Here is a 21,182-nt window from a genome sequence, read left to right as displayed (position 1 = left end):
TGGTATCGGCCCATCACTAGTCAGTGGCAGTGAATGAGTTTTAATGGCGCATACCGTTCGGCCGTAATTGGCTTTCGAAGTTAGTGGGAGTGGCCTATTTTACGCAAAAAATCCATCAACCCCACATTTTAATACCATGTCAGGGGCGGTGGAATCAACGCAGTGCCAAAAGCACTTTCACCCATATTGATTTCACCCACAAATGCAAAAACATGATATTTTGGGGATCAATCCCCTCCAAATAACTTAAACGAAATGATGCCAGGGGTGATGTGACAATGTAATTGGCTTGCAAAATTTGTGGGAGGGGCCTTTTTCTTAAAAACTAAACACCATATATCGTGAACGCAGGATCGGATCGGCACCACATTTCGCATGTTGCTTGGCCTATAATTCAATGACTCCCGGAGGATTCCCAGAGTCCCGATTTTTCAGCCAAAAATGTTTAAACGCTGAAATAGATATGACTGAAACAGGATGTTGTTATGATGCAGTCAAACAGCAGTGACAAGCACAGTCTGCCTGGCTCACAGTAAACTGCAGTGTGTGTGAGCATATAATATTTCAACATTTCTGAGAAAGACACGACACAGATTGCTGTTGTAACAGCTGTTGTAGGCTACATGGAATATACAAAGCCAGCCAATAATAATCCCTTGTTTTTGCCAGTAACAAGTTCTGTCAGGTCATATGGGGCATGGCTCGACTATCTACCCTGCCAAATGTATAGCAGGCTGTCAGAGTAAACTGTTACTGTTTTAGTGACAGTCAGAGCCAATATACCATTCAATGTACGTTCACCTTTTCCAGAACCAACTACAGCCCCTCTGTAACAGTGCTGTCTGTAAGTGCTCGCTTCATGCCGTGTTCCAAGAAGAACTGATCTATTAGCTAATGTAGTGTATTTCTCATGAAGTGTATTTCTCATGTAGTTATTTATTTTCTCTTAGATGAACATGCAGAGAACATACAGTATTCATTTCCGATAGATGAACGTACAGAGAACAATACATACAGTATGTTGGATCATTTGATGGGACGGACTGATGATCACATTCCCAGAGCTGATTGAGAGCATGGCGTCCCACTGCAGTTTTGTTGTGTTCTGTGTTTTGTGTCAGTCATGTTCGAAGCTCCGTCCATAAGAAATGAGCGATAAAGACTTTGAGAAGAAGAACCTGGCTCGGACATGAGTTCTCTCGCCCTCCATGCAATGCTTTGCAAATTTTAAAGCATTGAACCTCCACTACTACACTGACGCTTCACATCATGAAGCATTGTTAGCTTGTAGATCTGTTCTTTTTGGCACTCCCTTTAAGCTTACGACGATTCAACTCCCTTTTTCCACAAACGGTCTACTTTTACATGGTTTTGCCGACGCAAAACAGTTTTTTCTGGATGCACTCGTTTTAAGGACTCAAGTGAAATCACTTGAATTTACCATTTCATTTGTCCTGTAAGCACAATCGGTATGCATAGTAGTGTGTATGGCGGAATCACGTCAATTGAAGCATCAAGCTATTTGTTATATGAATATTCAAAAGTTAAGGAAGTTGGCTCCTAGTTTTGTTTACACTCTGTTGAGTGGCTAGTTAGCATATTTTACCAGCCAAATAGGAAATCTACACTTCGTTGGCCGGTGTTAATTTCGTTCCCTGGCTATGAGTGAGTATTTAATGCACTTGCCTAGTTGGCTCCTAATTTTGTTTTTTTTACACTGAAGGTCCTTACACACTGGGGCGAATTATTCATGCGAATAAATACGTTTTTTTTAAAAACCTTATAAAGTCAATGCAAGCGTTCACATCAGTTTCGCGAAGCGAAAAAGCGTCTTTTAATTATTCGGAATGAGTCCGAATTTTGCGTATATTCGCCGGTGTGTAAGGACCTTTAAGGTCCTTACACACCGGGGCGATTTTTTTCATGCGAATAATACGTTTTTAAAAAAAAACGTATAAAGTCAATGCAAGCTTCCACACCAGTTTTGCGGAGCGAAAAAAAGCGTCTTTTAATTATTCGGAACGAGTCCGAATTTTGCGTATATTCGCATATTCGCCGGTGTGTAACCGCCTTAACTGATTCACTGCCAATCACGTAGATCTACGCGAACCTATTTAAAGCCGCCACGTGCCAATCGCGTAGATCTACGTGAAGTGACATTTTATTATTATAATTGTTTTATATATATTTTTTCCAATTTGACCCAAAAACCAAGGAGATATGATTAGTCAAAGATCTAGACTCCTATCCACTTCCTTGTTAACTTAAAACTTAAAAATGCTGTATTTCGGCTCCTGAGTACTTTATTTTTTTCAATGGAAAAACTCTGGCACTGGCTAAAAAAATATGAAGATACCTCTGGCAGTTAGTGGCTAGTTGGCATATTTTTGCAACTTATTGTTTTTATTTTTATTATCAGGAGAGACAATACATTTATGCATAATAGTGCATCATATTCACCATACAGTCTTTCTGTACAATATTTCACATTGTCTCCCTATTGAGACAGCAGCAACAAAATAATAAGTAAAGCAAAACAAAAAACAGACAGAATTATTTTTTTTAAATCAGAAGTAATCAGATAGAAATATACAAACATGAAAGAACAGAAGAATGTACAACATGTATCCTCACACATACACTGTAACACAATATATATATATCCACACACATACTTTCATTTACTATCAAATTACACATAATACAAATCTCTTTATAAAATTATAAATCGTATCATAACTCAATGCATGCAAAAGGCTTCCACTTTTTGGTAAATTGCTCGCTTTGTAGCCTCACCAAATAAGTGATTCTTTCCATATCTCTAATCTCTTTGACTTTATTCAACCATTGTTCGGGGGTCAGAGGGAGCAGACTCAACCAGTTAATTGTGATGCATTTTTTTGGCTGCCGTTAACAATATCTGAAGGAGGTAAATATTCTTCCTGCCTTCAAAACCTGTCGGCACAATTCCTAGAATAGCCGTCTTGAAATCTTGTGGTTAGTTGGCATATTTTACCAGCCAAAGAGGAAATCTACACTTTGTTGGCCGGTGTTTATTTCGTTCCCTGGCTATGAGTTAGTATTTAATGCACTTTCCTGTATTGTATTGTATTGGAAGAAGTAGAAATGCGTATGGCCAAAGGCTAGTTGGCCCAGCATTGGGATTGTGCTAGTGAAGTATAATTTTCTACTCTGCCCTGACCTAATCACGTGGCCTAAGTTGTAACAAAGTGTGTGAGTACACCTGTACCCTGCTCTTCTTAGAATTTTACTTTTCCACTGAATGTTTTTTTCTCAGAAGCTGCATAGCTCTCTGCATGGCTCTCTTAATGGTTTCCTGCAGAGGTGGAAACACCTGCGACTAGATACAATCTTTATTTCACTCTTAATAGGTCCATATAAAACAAGAACAAAACCGTTCTGCAAATACAAGCTTCAACTTAAGTTACTCACCGTCGATGCGTCCATGGCATGCAACATTGTTAGCCTTGGATCAAGACTTTCATAAAAGTCAGACTCTTTCGGACTTTCAAATGTCAGAATCGATCAAATAGTCTTGATCCAAGGCTACATCTTTGTGAACAACAACGTCTGCGTTGAAATCATAGCAAACAAAGCTGTCAAAACAAAACGCATTCCAGCGAGCAACCGGTGACGTTTAGCCTACATTTACTGAAACCAGGGCCGGATTTATAGGAGTTGAGGCCCGTGGGCTAGAGTAATTTTCGAGGCCCCCCTGGCGCGCATGCAAAGCGTGCGTGCATGCTTGCCCCCTTCGCACGATTTTTTTTTGCGGTTCTGGGCGGATTGGGTTCGTTTTTTTCGCGGTTCTGGGCGGATTGGGTTCGTTTTTTTCCAGTTTTTGGTTTTTGGCAATTAAAAAAAAAAAAAAAAAAAAAAAATATATATATATATTTATTTATTTTTACCAAAAAAATCGGAGGCCCCCCCAGTTGGAGGCCCGTGGGCTGCAGCCCACCCTAGCCCAACGGTAAGTCCGGCCCTGACTGAAACCCTTGTGACCCATAGAAAGCTGTTACCCTAGGGGGAGCCGTTTCACAGGAGACCCATAGACCCTGAGCATGAGAACACGGCCCATTTCTTACCTCGTCGCACGACGGTGTCGTGCACCTACAAGCTCACAACTTGTCGCATATAAATAATTTTCATAAAATGTGTGCCGCCTCTGTTAAATGCATATAGGGGAAACACTGAAACATATAAACATATAAACACATATAAAAGAGGTACATCCCAGGAGTCCCAGAGTGAATTAATCTGAAAACGCCACCCTTGCGTCTCCGTGTGTACAACCAAATACGGCAATACGCATCTTTCCTGAACCGATGACGCTATAGCTCCACCTCTCGCTTAAACCCGCCCCCCCCCCCTGTCCCCCCACCCCCGTCCCCCCGTTCCCCCACCCCCCGAAGACGCCACCCTTGCGTCTCCGTGTGTACAACCAAATACGCTTCTTTCCTGAAACGATGACACTATAGCTCCACCTCTCGCTTAACCCGCATGCGCCGAGCACCCCCCCCCTGCATGCGTGCCCCCCGAACCCCCCCCGACCCCCCTCCCCCGACCCTGCATGCGCCGCCGCCCGCCCCCCCCCAACAACAAACACCCCGACCCCGTCAGCATTGCGTTCGTACTACTTAACGCAATAGGGCTTTTACAGCCACAAGTGGACATGGAGTAAATGTACTTAGTTACTTTCCGCTTAGTTACTTTTTAATGTACAGTATATTCACGTGCATACAAATGAGCCATGCGGTCTTATAAGAATGAAAACAAACGCATTGCTGTTGACCATGGATCACATGACGGTCGTCTGTTACGACGATCATGGATGAACTTCAACCTGGTGTTTGCACTTTCTCCATTTATAACCCCTTCATCTACATAAACGTTCATATTTCTAATATAAAGTGCTGACCCCATGGCCACGGATGTTACACTTATGTATGGGCCCGCATAAGTACACCTATCTTCCGGATTGTTCAATAAAAATCATTTTAATCCGATTGGTGGCCATTGACTTCGAATTTTCTCCATTGACTTTCATTTACGCGACCCTACCGGTTGGGAGGAGTATTGCACTCTAATACATAATAACTCTATGAGAAAATGGCTGCCGATCGGATTAAAATGCTTTTTATTGAACAATACGGAAGATACGGGTACTTATACCCACTCAAAGTGAATTTTAACATCCATGGCCATGAGTTAAGCACTTTATATTAGAAATCTGAACGTTTATGTAGATGTATGGGTTGTAAATAGAGAAAGTACAAACACCAGGTTGAATTCAACCAGGACGCTAGTGGCTAAGCTAGCACTTTGAATGGAACGTTTACGGCCGTATTAGCTAAATCTGGCATTTAAAAAAAAAAAATGTATATCGAATATCTTAAATACAATGAAACAAACACATTTAGGCTCTCTACCTGTGCTCAAACAAGCATTACAGCACACAATAAAAATATAAACATGTTGTGTTGATTGATGAGACCGAGTCTGAATGAGAATCAGCGTTGCCATGTCGGCTTATTATAAGCGATTTTGGGCAGAACTTTTTCTGGCTTTTTCTGTAAAGTTGCTTGTAAAATTGGTAGTTGCGGGTTGCGTTTTTTGTGTGGCTTATTTATAAAGTGTTCTTGCTTATTTAGGCTTGCTTCCAATTTTTTTTTTTTTTTTTTAAACCAGTGGTTTTCAAATATTTTCATGAAAATGTTCTGTGCCAGAGCATTAGTGTTGTTAGAATGTTTTTTAAAAAAAACAAGTATTCTTTATTTTATTGCAAGAGTTTTTTTTAAATAGCCTATGTACAAGCTCACGTGAGCTTGTACATCGGCTATTTTCATTCAAGTAGCTGATGTCACTAACTTGCCACTTCTTCTGGGCTTGTTTTCATAGACCTGGTTGCTTATTTTTCTCGCAAAATCTGGCAACACAGGTTCCGTTCCGTTCACTTACTAGCTTAATGAATAATGAATGAACAGTATAATATTAATAATAATAATAATACTTCGCTAATAATATAAATAATAATATATAAATAATCAGTACTCAAGATGACTATATTTTATTTTCGGTTCAGGTGAACCAGTCTATGAAATGAATGATTGTGACTCTGACTGGGCACTGTCATTACATGATCTGGGGCACAGATGTAATGACATTTTTTCCAGGTAGCGTGCCTTTGCATCCGCGTTCAGCTTCTCTCTGTATAGCCTCGGAAACCCAGGCTTTTTTTTTTGTTACTCTCTGTATGGTAGGCCTATGTCTCTGTCACGCATTGTGTGTGTATGTGTTGTAGACTTTACACAGACTGTGCGTTCAGGAGACGTTGTTAGTAGCTGTCAATGTTAGTAAAGTAAAAGTAAAAGCAAGTAAAAGTAGCAATACCACAATATAAAAATACTCTGTTACAAGTAAAAGGCCTGTGCTCAAAATGTTACTTGAGTTCAATCAAAGTAAAAGTACAAAAGTATTGGCATCAAAATATACTTAAAGTACTGAAATGTTTGAAAATAGCTGATCTACAAGCTCACAATGCGTTGCGATGCGCGTTGTGAGCTTGTAGATCGGCTATTTTTAAATAGTCTATGTAAAATAGGGCAAATAAATAAATATAAATGTTTTATAATGTCATGATTATATCTGCAAAGTCACTAGTATTAACTAAAGCGTTCAAATAATTGTAGTGGAGTAAAAGTACAATATTTTCCTCTGAGATGTAGTGGAGTAGAAGTAAAAGTATTGGAATTTGGAAATACTCGAGTAAAGTGAAAAATACCTCAATTGTACTTAAGTACAGTACTTGAGTAAATGTACTTTGTAACTTTCCTCCACAGCACCACCCACAGGCCAGGCATATATACTACAGCGTTTTCAGTTTGTGGCGTTTTCAGTGGTTTTCGTGTGGACACACACATTTCTTGAGACGATTCCGTGTGTACGGTAAACTTTTTGAAAACGACTCTGTGACATTTTTTAAAACGTCTCCGTGTGGATATGGCCTAAGCTTTGCAGGATTCTGAGAGCATCATTATATGCCACCCACAACTCATTATTTACCTTTACTGTAGTTGCACTTGCACCACAAGTGGGCACTATACAGTGGTACAGTAAGCTTTAAAAAGGGCGATCTTCACCATTACAACATGTTGGCTTGTGCATACAATTTAAAGTACTGTCTCTGAACATCATCATCATCACAGAGGTCATCCCTAATGATGTGACCCAGATATCTGACCGTGTCTACCACATTGATCACCTTGTCTGCCAGATAAAAAGAGGGGAATGCTGCCTTCCAATCCCCCTTAGTCTTCATAATCATGACTACACTCTTTTGGGGATTAAACTTGATATCAAACTGCTGTCCATAATGTGAGCACACTGTGAGCTGATTGGCCAGCAGAACAGGGAGACATGATGACGAGGTCCGCGCACAGTATATGGTTAAGGAGCCTTTCTCCCACCATACAACCAGTCCTACACATTTGAAGTATTTTAGAGCGTTCATACAGATTAAAAAGCACAGGTGATAAGATCCCACCATGTCTAACCCCCGAAGGACTCCGATGTAGTATCACCCCATCTGACTTGCATGGTTTGACTTTGTCTCCAGTCAAGTCTCTCGTGTTGGTTTATCTCGTCTTCACCAAGGTGTTTGGTTAGTTAGATGAATTTCTCTATCATACACAGCATAGGCATTCGTAATCAGTTATACTGTAGGTTTATTTAGCATAAATCATGACTTATGTACACATTGGGAGAGATTTATTATCTAACCGATAATGCAAGATCACAATGTGTCCGTGACCTTGTAGATCTGGTGTAGAAGCTAATGGCCAGTTTTGTTTCCCTTTTTCTCGTTTCCTCTCATACTATCAATATCCAGATGACTTTATTTTCTATAAAACTAGCTTTTTGCCCAGTTATTGGTGGTGTTAAAAACAAGTTGCCACAAAGCAACACAAAAGTAGCAGGCGCCTCCGTCATCTGCCTTTCATTGAACTGAGACAGGGGGCTCATGAAACGCTGTGTTGTAGTGTTAATTAACAAAACGATTTCTGGCCAGAGCAGTCAAGTGTAAGGTGTGTTCTGCTGGCCCGTACTTCTGGGCCAGGAGGTCCCTTCCAGGACCTGGCCCTTGGTCATTAACAATGTGTAAATCAGTGTCAGGCTGTACAGGAAGGCCTGAATCAGCAAATGTCTGTACATGTTCATCTGGTTAAAAAAAATTACAAATCATGTGAAAATGCATATATTGCCAGATTAGATACATATATATATATATATATATTGCAATATGCTCCAAATGTCAATTGACGTAAAAAGTTCTCATTGTATTTCTCTTTCTCTTTCAGACATGGTTCTTCTACAAGCTACCACAAAGCTGAAAGGAAGGCTGAGGAAGTCCAAGCAAAATGTATACTTGCCAAAGTGGACAGCAACCCCCCCAAGTTGGAAATCCCTCACAATATGTTACCAGGAGTCAAATGGATGGAACTCAAAATAAACCTCAATATCGGCGAGTGAGAGCAGATCCAAATCAACCTCCTCCATATATGCAAGTGAGAGCAGATGTGTCTCAACCGCAAAATGTTCAGTTCACCTCTCATAATGGAGTTTACTATAATGGACAGATGTCAAATGACCAGGCCTTGAGAAATCCTCAGCATGGACCAACTGCAGCAAGGATCAGTACAACAATGCAAACAACAATCCTAACACAAACCGCTAATGCACAAAGTAGAAGCCATTCCCTGCCAAATAGTTTAAACTGTCAACCTGATCATGCTACTCAAAATACTATAGGCCTACTCAAAAAACTTCTGGAGAGGGATACTCCCCCCAACTACTGGCCACAGCAGAGTCCAAATGGTGGGATACAACCAAATGTTACGAACTCCCTACAAAGCTGTGCATCAACTCCAGATCAGCATGTCACAATTTATAACAATCAAACTGTAGTCACAAATTATCCTGCTACTGGTTACATGGCCCAGCAACTTAACAATGCCCAGACAAACCTGGGTCAGAATGTAAACGGAATGGCAAGGCAACCCCAGTCACAAAACTCTACAGTGAATACCTTTGTCCAAGATGCACAGAAACTTTGCAATGGTACATTAGAGTCTGGCGTTGCATACAACCAACAGCCAGCTCTTCACCACAGCAGAGGGTACAGAATAAATGGAACTCAACATGGAGGCTCTCCTCATGTTGCCTTGTCAAGTCAGATGCCTTCAGCTCAATCTTTCACAAACAATAACTATGCCCAGATGGCAAACTCAAGTGTCTCATCAAATCAGATGCCTTCACATCAATCATTTACAAGCAACAACTATGCCCAGATGGCAAACTCATCAAGTGTCTCATCAAATCAGATGCCTTCACCTCAATCTTTCACAATCAACGCCTATGTCCGGATGGAAAATTCATCAGGTGCCTCATCAAGTCAGATGCCTTCACCTCAATCTTTCACAAGCAACGGCTATACCCAGATTACAAACTCATTAGGTGCCTCATCAAATCAGATGCCTTCACCTCAATCTTTCGCAAGTAACGGCTATACCCAGATGACAAACTCATCAGGTGCCTCATCAAATCGGATGTCTTCATCTAATTTTTTCCCAAGCAACACCTGTGTCCAGATGGCAAACTCAGCAGGTGCCTCATCAAGTCAGATGCCTTCACCTCAATCTTTCTCAAGCAACACCTGTGTCCAGATGACAAACTTAGCAGGTGCCTCATCAAATCGGATGTCATCATCTCAAACTTTCCCAAGCACCACCTGTGTCCAGATGGCAAACTCGGCAGGTGCCTCATCAAGTCCGATGCCTTCACCTCAATCTTTCTCAAGCAACACCTGTGTCCAGATGGCAAACTCAGCAGGTGCCTCATCAAGTCAGATGCCTTCACCTCAATCTTTCACAAGCAACGGCTATACCCAGATGGCAAACTCAGCAGGTGCCTCATCAAGTCAGATGCCTTCACCCCAATCCTTCACAAGCAACGGCTATGCCCAGATGACAAACTCACTAGGTGCCCCAAGTCAGCTGTCTTCACCTCAATCCTTCACAAGCAATAGTTATGGCCAGATGGCAAACTCATCAACAAGTAGTGGGGCGTTTTTGCCAACGACAAGCATGACTCCGCAAACTCAACACAGTGGAAGAGACAACAGTGTCTCCAGTCAAGCTTTCATATATCCAAATGGATCCCAATATCACAATCAACCTAGGTATTCAAAAATGAACTCCACAAATGTTGTCATGTCCAACTCTGGAAAAGCAGACAGTATATGTCAGAATCCGACTGAAGCCACTCAACATAACTTTCCGGTGAAAAATACATTTCACCCTGGAAATACTGTTAAGTCCATTGTTAAAGACAATAATGCCAAATGTGCTCCGACTGTGCAGTCTGAGGGGTACTCTATTACCAAACGTTTAAGCTTCAACAGGAACAGTTCACAGTCATCAAAGCAGCCTACCTCAGAGGCTTCACATGCCTCTGCCCCTGTACAAAAGGGATTCTATGTCACAGTAACTGAAGACAAAACTGGTTTCAAGGCAGACAATGTCATTTTTCTTGGAAATAAGGTAGATACCAGTAGGTTCACAAAGGAAAGTGTGCAAGGATCCTCATCAAATTATGCACAATTAGAGCAATTGCCTGGGAAGATATCACAGCAGAGAAATGACAAGCAACCACCTCTACAAAGCAATGCCAAACTACCTGAAACAGTAGGCTCTACAGTAAAGCTGGTAGAACAGAGAGCTGTTGCGGTTGTACAACCACTATCACAGACAATTAACCAGGTTTTCAGCATGCAAGAACATTCTCAAATGAGCCATGGTCAATGTAAAAATGGCACCATAAAGCAAATGGGTGGTAACCTTGAGAAATCACGCATTTCGCCACAACATGTGAAAGATGATTCTAGAGTTTGCCTGGCTGTCTCCAGTGATGGCACTAAAGTGTCATTGATTGAGGATACAGGACCATACATTGTTGGCACAGACATGACATCTACAAAGTTATCTGTTGCTGAGGACACACAACATGAAGATGTAGTCTCTGATAGTCATTGGGAAGTCACACCCACGCCACAACTTTCAGTGACCACTGAAGTGTCTGTGAGCCAAACTGGGGAGAATAACAGTGAGATGCAAGAAGATTCAGATGCCATGGACTTATCCTTAGTTCCAACTATCGCATGGACATTTGACAAACTAATGACGTTCGTTGAGACTACAAACCTCAAATGCAAACAAATGCAATCGGAAGACTTACCAGTGATTGACCTTTCAAGAGAAATAATGTGCCTCTTTTGGGAAGGGCGCATTGACAAGTTGAAGAATGAGTTAAAAACAGACAATTACCTAACGCTAATGGCTGAGGTTACGAAATGTATTAACCGTTTAACGTCTGACTCTGTCATTGTCTCACAAGTTGATTGTTCTTGGGATAAAATTAAAGACGGCTACCAAGTTCTTAATGATGATTATGTTCATCCCAAGGTGACGTACACTTCATCATGGCTGAATACCAATGAACAGTTGGATAACATTGACAAAGAGTTTGGCTTCCCTCAGTCTTTGAAATACTGTCCGGACGAACTTGAGAGTGACAACCAGTCCAAACTGGGATCTGATGATGAAATGGATGAAAAGGAAGACTCGGGTGTCAAAGACATTATTACAGAAAACGGCATCTCTGTTGATGTAGAAACGACGACAGACTCCATTGACCTATGTTCCTTGTTAGAGATCCATGTTATGCCTCCAGATGAGGCCAAGATTGTCTTCGAACAAGTGCACAATTATCAGGCAAAAAGTGAAAAGCCTGCTGATCAGTCAGAAGAGTTGTTCAGTGGCTCTGTGGTGAATGATGGCAAGGCTGATACTAAGAAACCTGAGGAGAAGGTAGAGCCTGACATGCAAGAGTTTTGCTGTGTGATAAGGTGTATTGCAGCCATTTCTGGAAAGCCCATCACCAAGTGCCAGTGCAAGCAAAAGCAGGATTCTAAAGGTCTCATCATGAACACAGAAAATACAGAACAAAGGGAGAAATTGTCTGAGCAATGCACTGAGGTCGGAGAAATAATTTGCCTGTCAGATGATGATGATGAGATGCACCTCTCTTTTTTCAGTGCAGAACCAAAGAGCTTTTCCCTGCCAAGTACATCATCAATGGCTGACTCGTGCAATTCAAGCATTATTGAAATAGAAACTGAAATGGAAACATCTGTCTTGACATCAGAGGCTGAAGGTCATTGTGGACAAGCTGAGAAGAATGCTACAGACCAAAGACGCATGTCATTGGGAATGGAAGAGGGACCAACACCTACAGGCATCCATCTGAGGGAGTCTTCTGATGCAAAACTGTCACTAGGTGTTAAAAATGAGAAAGTTGGTTACCATGAAAATCTTTTCTTGAGCCAAAGTCCTGATCCTAACAATATAAGCTTAGTGGCTAAACCCAACACATGCAAGAGAACTGTAGGCCTTGAAGAAGACGACACAGACCTATGGGAGATATTGGGAGAGCAATGCACTGATATAATGGAAACCATTGACCTTACAACTTATGATGATGAGATGCACCACTCTTTTTCAAATTCAGAACCAGGGAGCATTTCCCTACCAAGTACGTCATCAATAGGTCACTCATACAGTTCAAGCATTATTGAAAAAGGAACCAAAATAACAACTGTCTTGACTACTAATGAAGTTGAAACAACTGTCTTGACATCAGAGGTTGAAGACAATTGTGGACAAGCTGAGCAGAATCCTACAGACATGACATCAGAGGTTGAAGACAATTGTAGACAAGCTGAGCAGAATCCTACAGACATGACATCAGAGGTTGAAGACAATTGTGGACAAGCTGAGCAGAATCCTACAGACATGACATCAGAGGTTGAAGATAATTGTGGACAAGCTGAGCCGAATCCTACAGACAGGGGACACATATCATTTGGAATAGAAAAGGGACAAACACCTACAAGTATCTGTCAGAGTAATAAGTCTTCTGATGCAAAAGTTTGTTTCCTTAATTCTCTTTCCTTGGGACAAAGCCACGTTCGTGATCCTAAAAAGAATCTAAGCTTAGATGGTAGACCCAAAAAACGCAAGAGAACCTTTTCAGCAATGTCAACTTTTCAGAAAAAGATGAAGAGATGTAAACAATCATCATTGTCTACCAAATTGCCGACTATTCCCCTGGGTAAACCAAAACATGTGGACAAGTTGTCTATCCAGGAAAACATCATGGACTTTGAGTATGTAACAAATGTTATACCTGTGAAACTGGCCTTATTTGGCTCCAATAATGGAAAACAGGTGATAAATGGTCGAGGTATAAATCGAGACAATTGCTTCTCAGATCACGGAATTCCACCCCCACAAATCATCACTGTGTACATCAAGACTAGGAGGAGAATTACCCCTGTTGTCGAAGTTCCGGTGAAACCACAGATCTTTGAAGATCCCCATGAATCTCAGGCAATAGTGCGTCTACAAAACCTCTCTGTGATCACCGACACTGGGAAGAAATGTACCCTTGTGGTCAAAAGTCCAGTCAAACAGATCTTTGAAGATCCCCCTGAATCTCAGGCAATTGTGCCTCTACAAAACCTCTCTGTGGACACCAACACTGGGAAGAAACATACCCTTGTGGTCAAAAGTCCAGTCAAACAGATTTTTGAAGATCCCTCTGAATCTCGGGCCATTACGCTTCGACAAATCCTCACTGCGGACAGCAACACTTGGAAGAAAAGTACCGCTGTGCTGAAGAGTCCGGTTAAACGACATATCTTTGAAAGTCCCTTAGAATCTAGCCCTACCTCTGTCAAACAGCGGATTCATAATGAGTGGCAGAAAACTGTTGTACCAACCAGCGGGAAATACAAAAAGAGACGACTCACACCAGGGAACTATATGGTTACCTGCTCTTTATCAGAAAGATCCCCCAAAAAGCCTGAATCTGTACAACCCACTAATGCACTGAATCATCCAGTGTGTTCTGAAAGAAGACTTTCAAGACTATTATCTCGTGGAACTGAGAAGAAAAAGCAGAGCTTGCGTCTAGACATTAGAAAGTCTATTTTACATGGTTACAAACATAAAAAGAACAAGTCAAAGGAGAGTCCAGTTAAGTGCAATAAGCCTTCAGATGGCATGGGAAGTAAATCTGAGGGACGGAACCATGCCTTCATGCCTAAGGAGAAGAAGATCATCTTAAAGTTCAGCGTTCTACCGAGTACCTTCAACTTCAAAGATGGATCCACTGGCACTGATTCTTTAGGTATGTGATATTAATGCTCCAATCTCCATATCGAGATTTCAATTATTTAATAAGATTACTCATTGACTTTGGAAACGTATTTGTTGAACTTTAAAAAAAACTTTTTAACAGTATGTATGTTAAAGTGTGAGGGAGGAATAACTACTGCAAAACACAGACACACAACTCAGTCTCCTAGATACTGCATCCATACTTAAAAATAACCAGTAAATGACTGTTTGATGTTGATATGTGGGGACACAGCTTGAAACGCTTGATGTGTTGTCTGCCCAATATACCATACCACAAAATCATACAAGAATGTTATTGCATAACGCAATGCGGCACAATGATGCTTTTATCTCTATTATCTTGTTTTCATAACCGTTGGGAGCCCAAATCGTAATTGAATCAAGAATTTTATAAATCACTCAGCTCATCTGATTAATGATTTGTGATCTATTCTAACAACTTAAGTAACTGAATGGATGGTTATGATGCATAGCATATCCAATAAAGCATTCTTCATCCACAAATCCTCTTTCTCTATGCTGGTGATTTTCAAACCTTTTGTACCCAAGGCACACCAATGGGCAAGTCAATTTCTCAAGGAACGCCTCCTAGCTAAAAATCTACATGCTAGCTTGTAGATTTTTAGCTAGGAGGCGTTCCTTGAGATTTTGACTTGCCCATTGGTGTGCCTTGGGTACAAAAGGTTTGAAAATCACCGCCATAGAGAAAGAGGATTTTTGCTATTTTATTCATGAATAAATAAATAAAATAATATTTTCGCCTACAATGTCATGCCCCAAATAGGGAAGCCAGGTTGAAAGTGTTAAATAAAGTGCTGATTTAGTCAATTTAAAAATAATTCATGACTTTTTTTTAAATCACGTTGAGTGGTACAAGGATGCGCGTGTGTGCCATATGTATTGGCTGAATTTGCCCATGCAAACTCCAAGATACACATTTGTCTTGGAGGTTGCAGGTGCATGAGCAAGACACTTATATCTTAACTGCTCCCCCACTGAGCTTAACAAGTCCTTGCTCATCGGAGTGTGCTTGAAGTTCCGCCCGTTGATGGGACCCTTTTCAGCTATTTTAAGATGTAGAGCCTTGAGCCTATAGCCATTGATGTCCCTTGTTCGGGCCTATAATGCAAAGGTTATATACTAAATAGCCAACAGCTGACCATGCAGTATGAAACCAATGACTAACTAACTATACGTTTTGCAGTAGGAAGGTCCTTTCCCTTAAGACCAAATTTGTTGTGCATGACAACAAATTTGATGTCATTTACAGCTATCCTTCCTGATTATTATTTTTAGATCTATTCGGAGGAGATCATGGTAGAGATTGAGTTGTATGTCAGCCTGAATTCTAACTCATTGCGTTTTATTGTTCATTAATCACAAAACAAACATATTCATGGAACATTGCTGTTTTTTATTTTCTTTTTCAGATACTCCTGACCTTGTTAAAGCACAGGACAGAATTTCAAAGACAGACGTGAAAGGACCAAGAGGTATTAAATATGAATGTAAAATGGTTTCTTGTTAGCATTATTGTGTTTTTTTTTTGTTTTAACTTCTATTGAGTGCTAATGAATTGATAGTTTATTGATTGATGACAGCATACAAAATATTTTGGGGTGGCAATTTCGATGCATTTCCATCAGACATTGACACATTATGCTATCATGGGACCACAATGGTGTGTTGTTTTCCTTTTAGTCTTAATGTCTGACGTGCTCTTACATTTCTGACTAATAAAGTATTCAATCAATCAATCAATGCTGTAACCTGACTATGAAATCAGTGTTGTTGGGAAAATAACCGTCAGCCATTTAAACACCTATAAATCTATCTATTCCCTTCACCTAATTAATCCTTGCAACTAGTACTGGGCAATACTAATATGATTTTAGATGTCGTCGGACAACCTGAGTCTTACGCAAGTTGAAAATATGAAATTAGTTTCATAATGTTAATAAACCTCACATTGGAGATGATTTTTTACTTATGATTATTGAACATTTTAGGTGACTGGGCCCTGGTTCCGTCGAAGAAGTATTGTCCCTTACCCTCGACAAGCTCTACAGTCCCCAAGGAAACCACCACCTTCCACCAGTTCCAAAAGAAATACCTTGAGGCGAAGCAGCCATCTGGAGATGAATAATGTGATGGACATTTTAATTTTATGGATAAACCGGGGAACACGTACACTTTGTTTCCCCTGGTTCCCTTGGTCATCTTGGTTACTGCCAGTGTTTAAATGTTTTCATAACATACACATTTATCGTAATCTATGTTTTTGTAATACCATGTCAAAGAAGATGTTTGTTTATACATTGAATTTGACTTTTTATCTTGTTTTCTTACAACATTGTTTGCTGTTTTTGCACAATCTTTTTTTGTATATTTTTTTAAACTGAAATGTGCCAAATGTTGGAAGCATTGTGAATGTAACCAGAAAGGGACTGTTCTAACTGTATGTTCCAAATCTATATTTTTTACATGCATACATATGTTGAGATAAAAGTTTTATATGAAATCATGTGTGGCTCATCTTTGTGTTCTACAAAGTATGCTAGCATAAACCTGGCTGAATGTAGGCATACAAGCAGTAGTGGAATGTAACTGCAATTATTTAAGTGCTGTACTTAAGTACAGTTTTGATGTATTTTTACTTACTTTTTTACTATTGTATTTACCCTTTTGTTTTTGATAATTATACTTCTACAAAACTGCATTCATGGGTCAGACTGGTATAGCTGCTATAGTTGTAGCTGACAGTGTATCTAAATGTCAAATCAACAGGTAGAAAGATAAGGTCAAAATACATTGAAACAAATACTTAAAACACTTTCAACGTCTCTAATGTAGGGTTCTTCACCAGGGGGGACCCTTAGGGGGTCCTCAGAGTTTCTACAGGGAGGCCGCCAAATCTTTGTGCGATAGAATTATAATTTTTTACACACTAGCACCCTAGCATCCCTATTCTGAAGAAAATAGCAGATCTACAAGCTCACAACGTTTCGTTGTGAGCTTGTAGATCGGCTATTTTCGGCAAAGAGATTTGGTGCAGAGGGGTAAAAAAGAGAAGACCAAGTACAGAGTGAAAGGTCAGGTTTACTAATTGTTGATGGTTTGGTTTGTATAGTGGGGGTCCCTGCTTCTCTCTCAGCAAGGGGGTCCTTGGGTTGAAAAACGTTGAAGACCCCTGCTTTAATATTATTGCAGATATGAGGTAATGGAGTAATGATATTGCATTGTGTTTGGCAGTGTGGCTCTTCTCCCAACCTTCACTAGCATGACACAGACTTGAGGTGATCACAACCCCCCTGAAGCAGAGCCTAAAGATAGTTAATACAATGATAATGATTATAACATGATAATAGACACATGAGCCCCTCATGGGCCAGAAAGTACTCCAATACAGAGAAATTAAAAGAACATGACACAATACATATGAACTTGCACTGAATTACATGCTGACATAGTGAGGGCTTTAACGTTACTACTAGGAGGATGTGGAGGGAGTTTGTTCACTGAGCCTGTCGGTTCATGTATTACAAACCATACATGAACCAATCAAGCCCTATTTTATACTTGGGATATTCAAAAATAGCCGATTTCCAAGCTCACAATGCATCACAACGTGACACTATTGTGAGCTTGTAAATCTGCTATGTAAAAATGTTACTATATAATATACTGATGCCAACACTTTTGTACTTTTGTACCTTTACTCAAGGCCTTTCACTTGTAAGAGAGTATTTTTCCATTGTGGTATTGCTACTTTTACTTACGTTAAAGAAAGAAAGAAAGAAGGAAAGACAAATTATCTGAGTACTTCTACCACGGCATACACGTAATCCACATCCAGTGGTTGGCTGTAGAGTGTCAATTTATAATGCAAGGGTCATACAATATAGCAGAGGAAAAGAAGAAACCAAAACAAGGGTATTAAAGAACATTATTTAAAGAAGGATGAAGGAGAGATGGCAGAAGAGGTGGGAGGAGGAGAGGAAGGGAAGATGTTTTTATAGAATTCAAACTCAGAGGAAAGTATATAGGAGAGGTGAGGGGAGCAGGAAGGAGCAGAAGACAATACAATACTATCACGGCTAAGATTTGGCCACACAGGCTTTAATAACTACAACTTCAGTGTACATTATTGGGAAACAACCAATGAGATGCAATCGTTGTGGGGAGGAAGAAACAGTGGAACATATGATGAGGAACTGCAGAGAATATGAATTAGAAAGAAGATTGAGAATTCAACAGAAATTAAAGAGCGGTATGAAGTAAATATACTAAGAAGAAATTCAGGGAAAGGTGTTATAGATATATATTTGATTTAAAAAATTTATTTGATTTTAAGTTATGTATTTAGTTATAGGTATTTATTGGTGACTCATGTTGAATAAAGAGACAAGTAGGTGGCGGTAATGCACAATTATGTTTGCCAACCGCCAATAAAACCCAAATAGAAGAAGAAGACGAAACCAAAACAAAACAAAGGGAGCAGAATGACGGTCGAATGTCTCTTGGATATGTGAGTGTTGTTGACGTTAACATTAGGTTGATGTGATATTATAAATCAGTGGTTTTCAACCCTTTTCATGTCAAGGTCCATTATTTATTCGGCATTTGAGCCACGAACCACCATTTGATGAGATTTAGCCTCTCAGACCCAAAAACTTTGTTGTCGTTGGATACGATTTAGTTTTTATAGATTAGAGTGGTTAGATTGATATCGTTGATGATGTTCTGCATAGTAGTGTATATCTGTCTGTCATTTAATGTCACTATGAATTGAGTACAAAGGACCCCAATTGAATAAGCCATAGGCTCTTTTTTTTTTTGTTAATCTAGTTGACCGTGTATTTAAACTGTACTTTCATGTGCTTTTTTCTGCAAATTTCTAAATAAAGTATTCCATCAATCAATCAGTTGCCTGTCAGGCAGAAACCTTGCATCTCCATTACATTTTTTGTAAATTAACCACTTAAACCCCAGCATCCGTATTGTGGGGAAGGCTTTCGCTGAAAATAGCAGATCGACAAGCTCACAACGCATAGTTGTGAGCTTGTCGATCTGCTATTTTCAGCGAAAGCCTTCCCCACAATAACAGAAAAGACACTAGTATAGAGCCCCGAGGGACTCCGCTCAACAAGCTCCGCTCACAAGCTCGTTGTGAGCTTGTAGATCAGCCATTTTCAAAAGATTTAATACATTTGAAAATGGGAAATTCTGCATAACCATAACGGGTACTTTTAATACTTTAGGTATATTTTGATGCCAATACTTTTGTACTTTTATTCAAGTACATTTTGAATTCTGGATTTTTACTTGTAACAGAGTATTTCTACGTTGCAGTATTGACACTTCTATTTAAGTAAAGAATGTGAGTACTTTGTCCATCACTGGTCATTTCACTGATTGAGAGATGTGAATAGGACAGCAGCTTCCATTGTGTGTTGCAGCTGTGCAGAGAGTTTGGCTACCTATGCAGACAACTACCTCAGTGACATCAGGACCTTACCTGCGGGCTTAAAGGACAGACTGCTGCAAATAATGACTTCAAGAGGGACAGTCACTGACATGAACATCGGTCAGGTACGCTCTACGTCTGAGAAAAACAATACACTATGACAGGCAAGGGATCTTTAAATAAAACACGGTTAACTTTACTAAGTGCTTGTCAACACATGAGGGAGAAAAGAAGGAGATGTCAGTCAGGGAGCCTGTAATATTTATGAGCTGTCTTTCGATACAGTTTTAGTTGGAAATTGAAATAAAGAAATCACCACAAACTGTTTACCAAAGCGTTTTACTTGCTCACAGTTTAATCAATTTCACTTCACTCAACGTATTACTACCACCAGTCACAGCATTAAGTTTTGTTTTTGTGTCAATCCGAAGTGATGATTAGTTTCAGACACAATTTGTATCGTTTCTAATTTCTTTCTCATTGGTGAAAATAAATCAGGTTAGTCTCTTTTCTACGCAATAGAATCCTTACTGTTAATATGGACCCTTACGGTGATGTGATCTACTTCAGGATAAGCTTCAATATCTGCCACTCAGTCTGAATATATATATATATATGGCCGCGGACTCCCCATCTGTATGTTTTGTGCCAGGGACCTCCAGAGGACCCCCCTCAAAGCTTGCTTGGCCGATATTCACTCCTGGATGCCTCAACATTTCCTACAGTTAAACTCCGACAAATCTGACATTATTCATTTTGGTCCCCTCAGTTCAAAAACCACCATTCTAGACAGTCTTGGCCCCTTGGCAACTAATGTGACTCCAGTTGCGAGGAACATGGGTGTCCAATTTGACTCCGAACTCTGTATTGAAAGCCAGGTAAAAAAGGTGTTCCAGACCTGCTTCATGCACTTAAGAAACATCTAGCTCCTAGCTATTTATGTGATATGGTAGAACCCTATGTGCCAGTGCATACCCTTAGATCATCTGGTCGGGGTCTACTGGAGATTGTGGGCACTAGAGGTCCTTGATCATCACTTCGGGTGGGTAGGCATAAGAACGTACGTCCAGTCGTGAAGGTTACATCATACAAAGGTTTATTCAGAAGAGAAGTTACATTCTCAGAAGGTTAGCAGGTAGCATAAGCAGCTCTCATGTGGTCCCAAATCTCTCTCCTCTGCGTGGCCCTTATATATCGTTTCAGTGCCCCTTGCTCGGACGGGGAACCTCCCTACGGTCCCTACGGTCCCTACGGTCACTAATTATGACTGAGTTATTAGTGCCAACGATTGTTCTCCTCTGTTGTCCCCACGGACACAGAGGAGAACACAACATGTGCTTGCCAAACTCCTTCCCGTAATCATGTCGAGGTGACCC

General features: G+C 40.3%; 2 protein-coding genes across 3 annotated transcripts in view; both read left to right on the top strand.

Moving 5' to 3' along the window:
• Nucleotides 1–8,438: 8,438 nt before the first annotated feature.
• On the top strand, nucleotides 8,439–16,854 carry LOC308092145 (uncharacterized protein; the record flags this gene model as incomplete). 2 transcript variants are annotated; one of them, XM_080437995.1, is made up of 4 exons in its annotated part: nucleotides 8,439–12,998; nucleotides 13,029–14,328; nucleotides 15,770–15,832; nucleotides 16,349–16,854. In XM_080437995.1, the coding sequence occupies 4 exons, from the start codon at nucleotides 8,439–8,441 to the stop codon at nucleotides 16,483–16,485; spliced, it is 6,060 nt and encodes a 2,019-aa protein (XP_080294121.1). In that variant the 3' UTR covers nucleotides 16,486–16,854. The 2 variants fall into 2 exon arrangements, with proteins under 2 accessions (XP_080294121.1, XP_080294120.1); XM_080437994.1 differs by having other exon boundaries at nucleotides 8,439–14,328.
• Nucleotides 16,855–18,819: 1,965 nt separating this feature from the next.
• LOC308091422 (protein AMN1 homolog) overlaps nucleotides 18,820–21,182 on the top strand; it is a 28,782-nt gene continuing 26,419 nt past the window's right edge. Inside the window, exons 1-2 of the mRNA XM_080437040.1 lie at nucleotides 18,820–18,867; nucleotides 19,799–19,931. Coding sequence (XP_080293166.1) covers nucleotides 18,842–18,867; nucleotides 19,799–19,931 — 159 coding nt within the window. The 5' untranslated portion in view covers nucleotides 18,820–18,841. The remainder of the gene's footprint in view (nucleotides 18,868–19,798; nucleotides 19,932–21,182) is intronic.

This window comes from Gymnoscopelus braueri (genome assembly GCF_963280865.1).
Source record: "Gymnoscopelus braueri genome assembly, chromosome: 9".
Classification (NCBI taxonomy): Eukaryota; Metazoa; Chordata; class Actinopteri; order Myctophiformes; family Myctophidae; genus Gymnoscopelus; species Gymnoscopelus braueri.
This window is presented reverse-complemented; position numbering and strand designations above follow the sequence as displayed.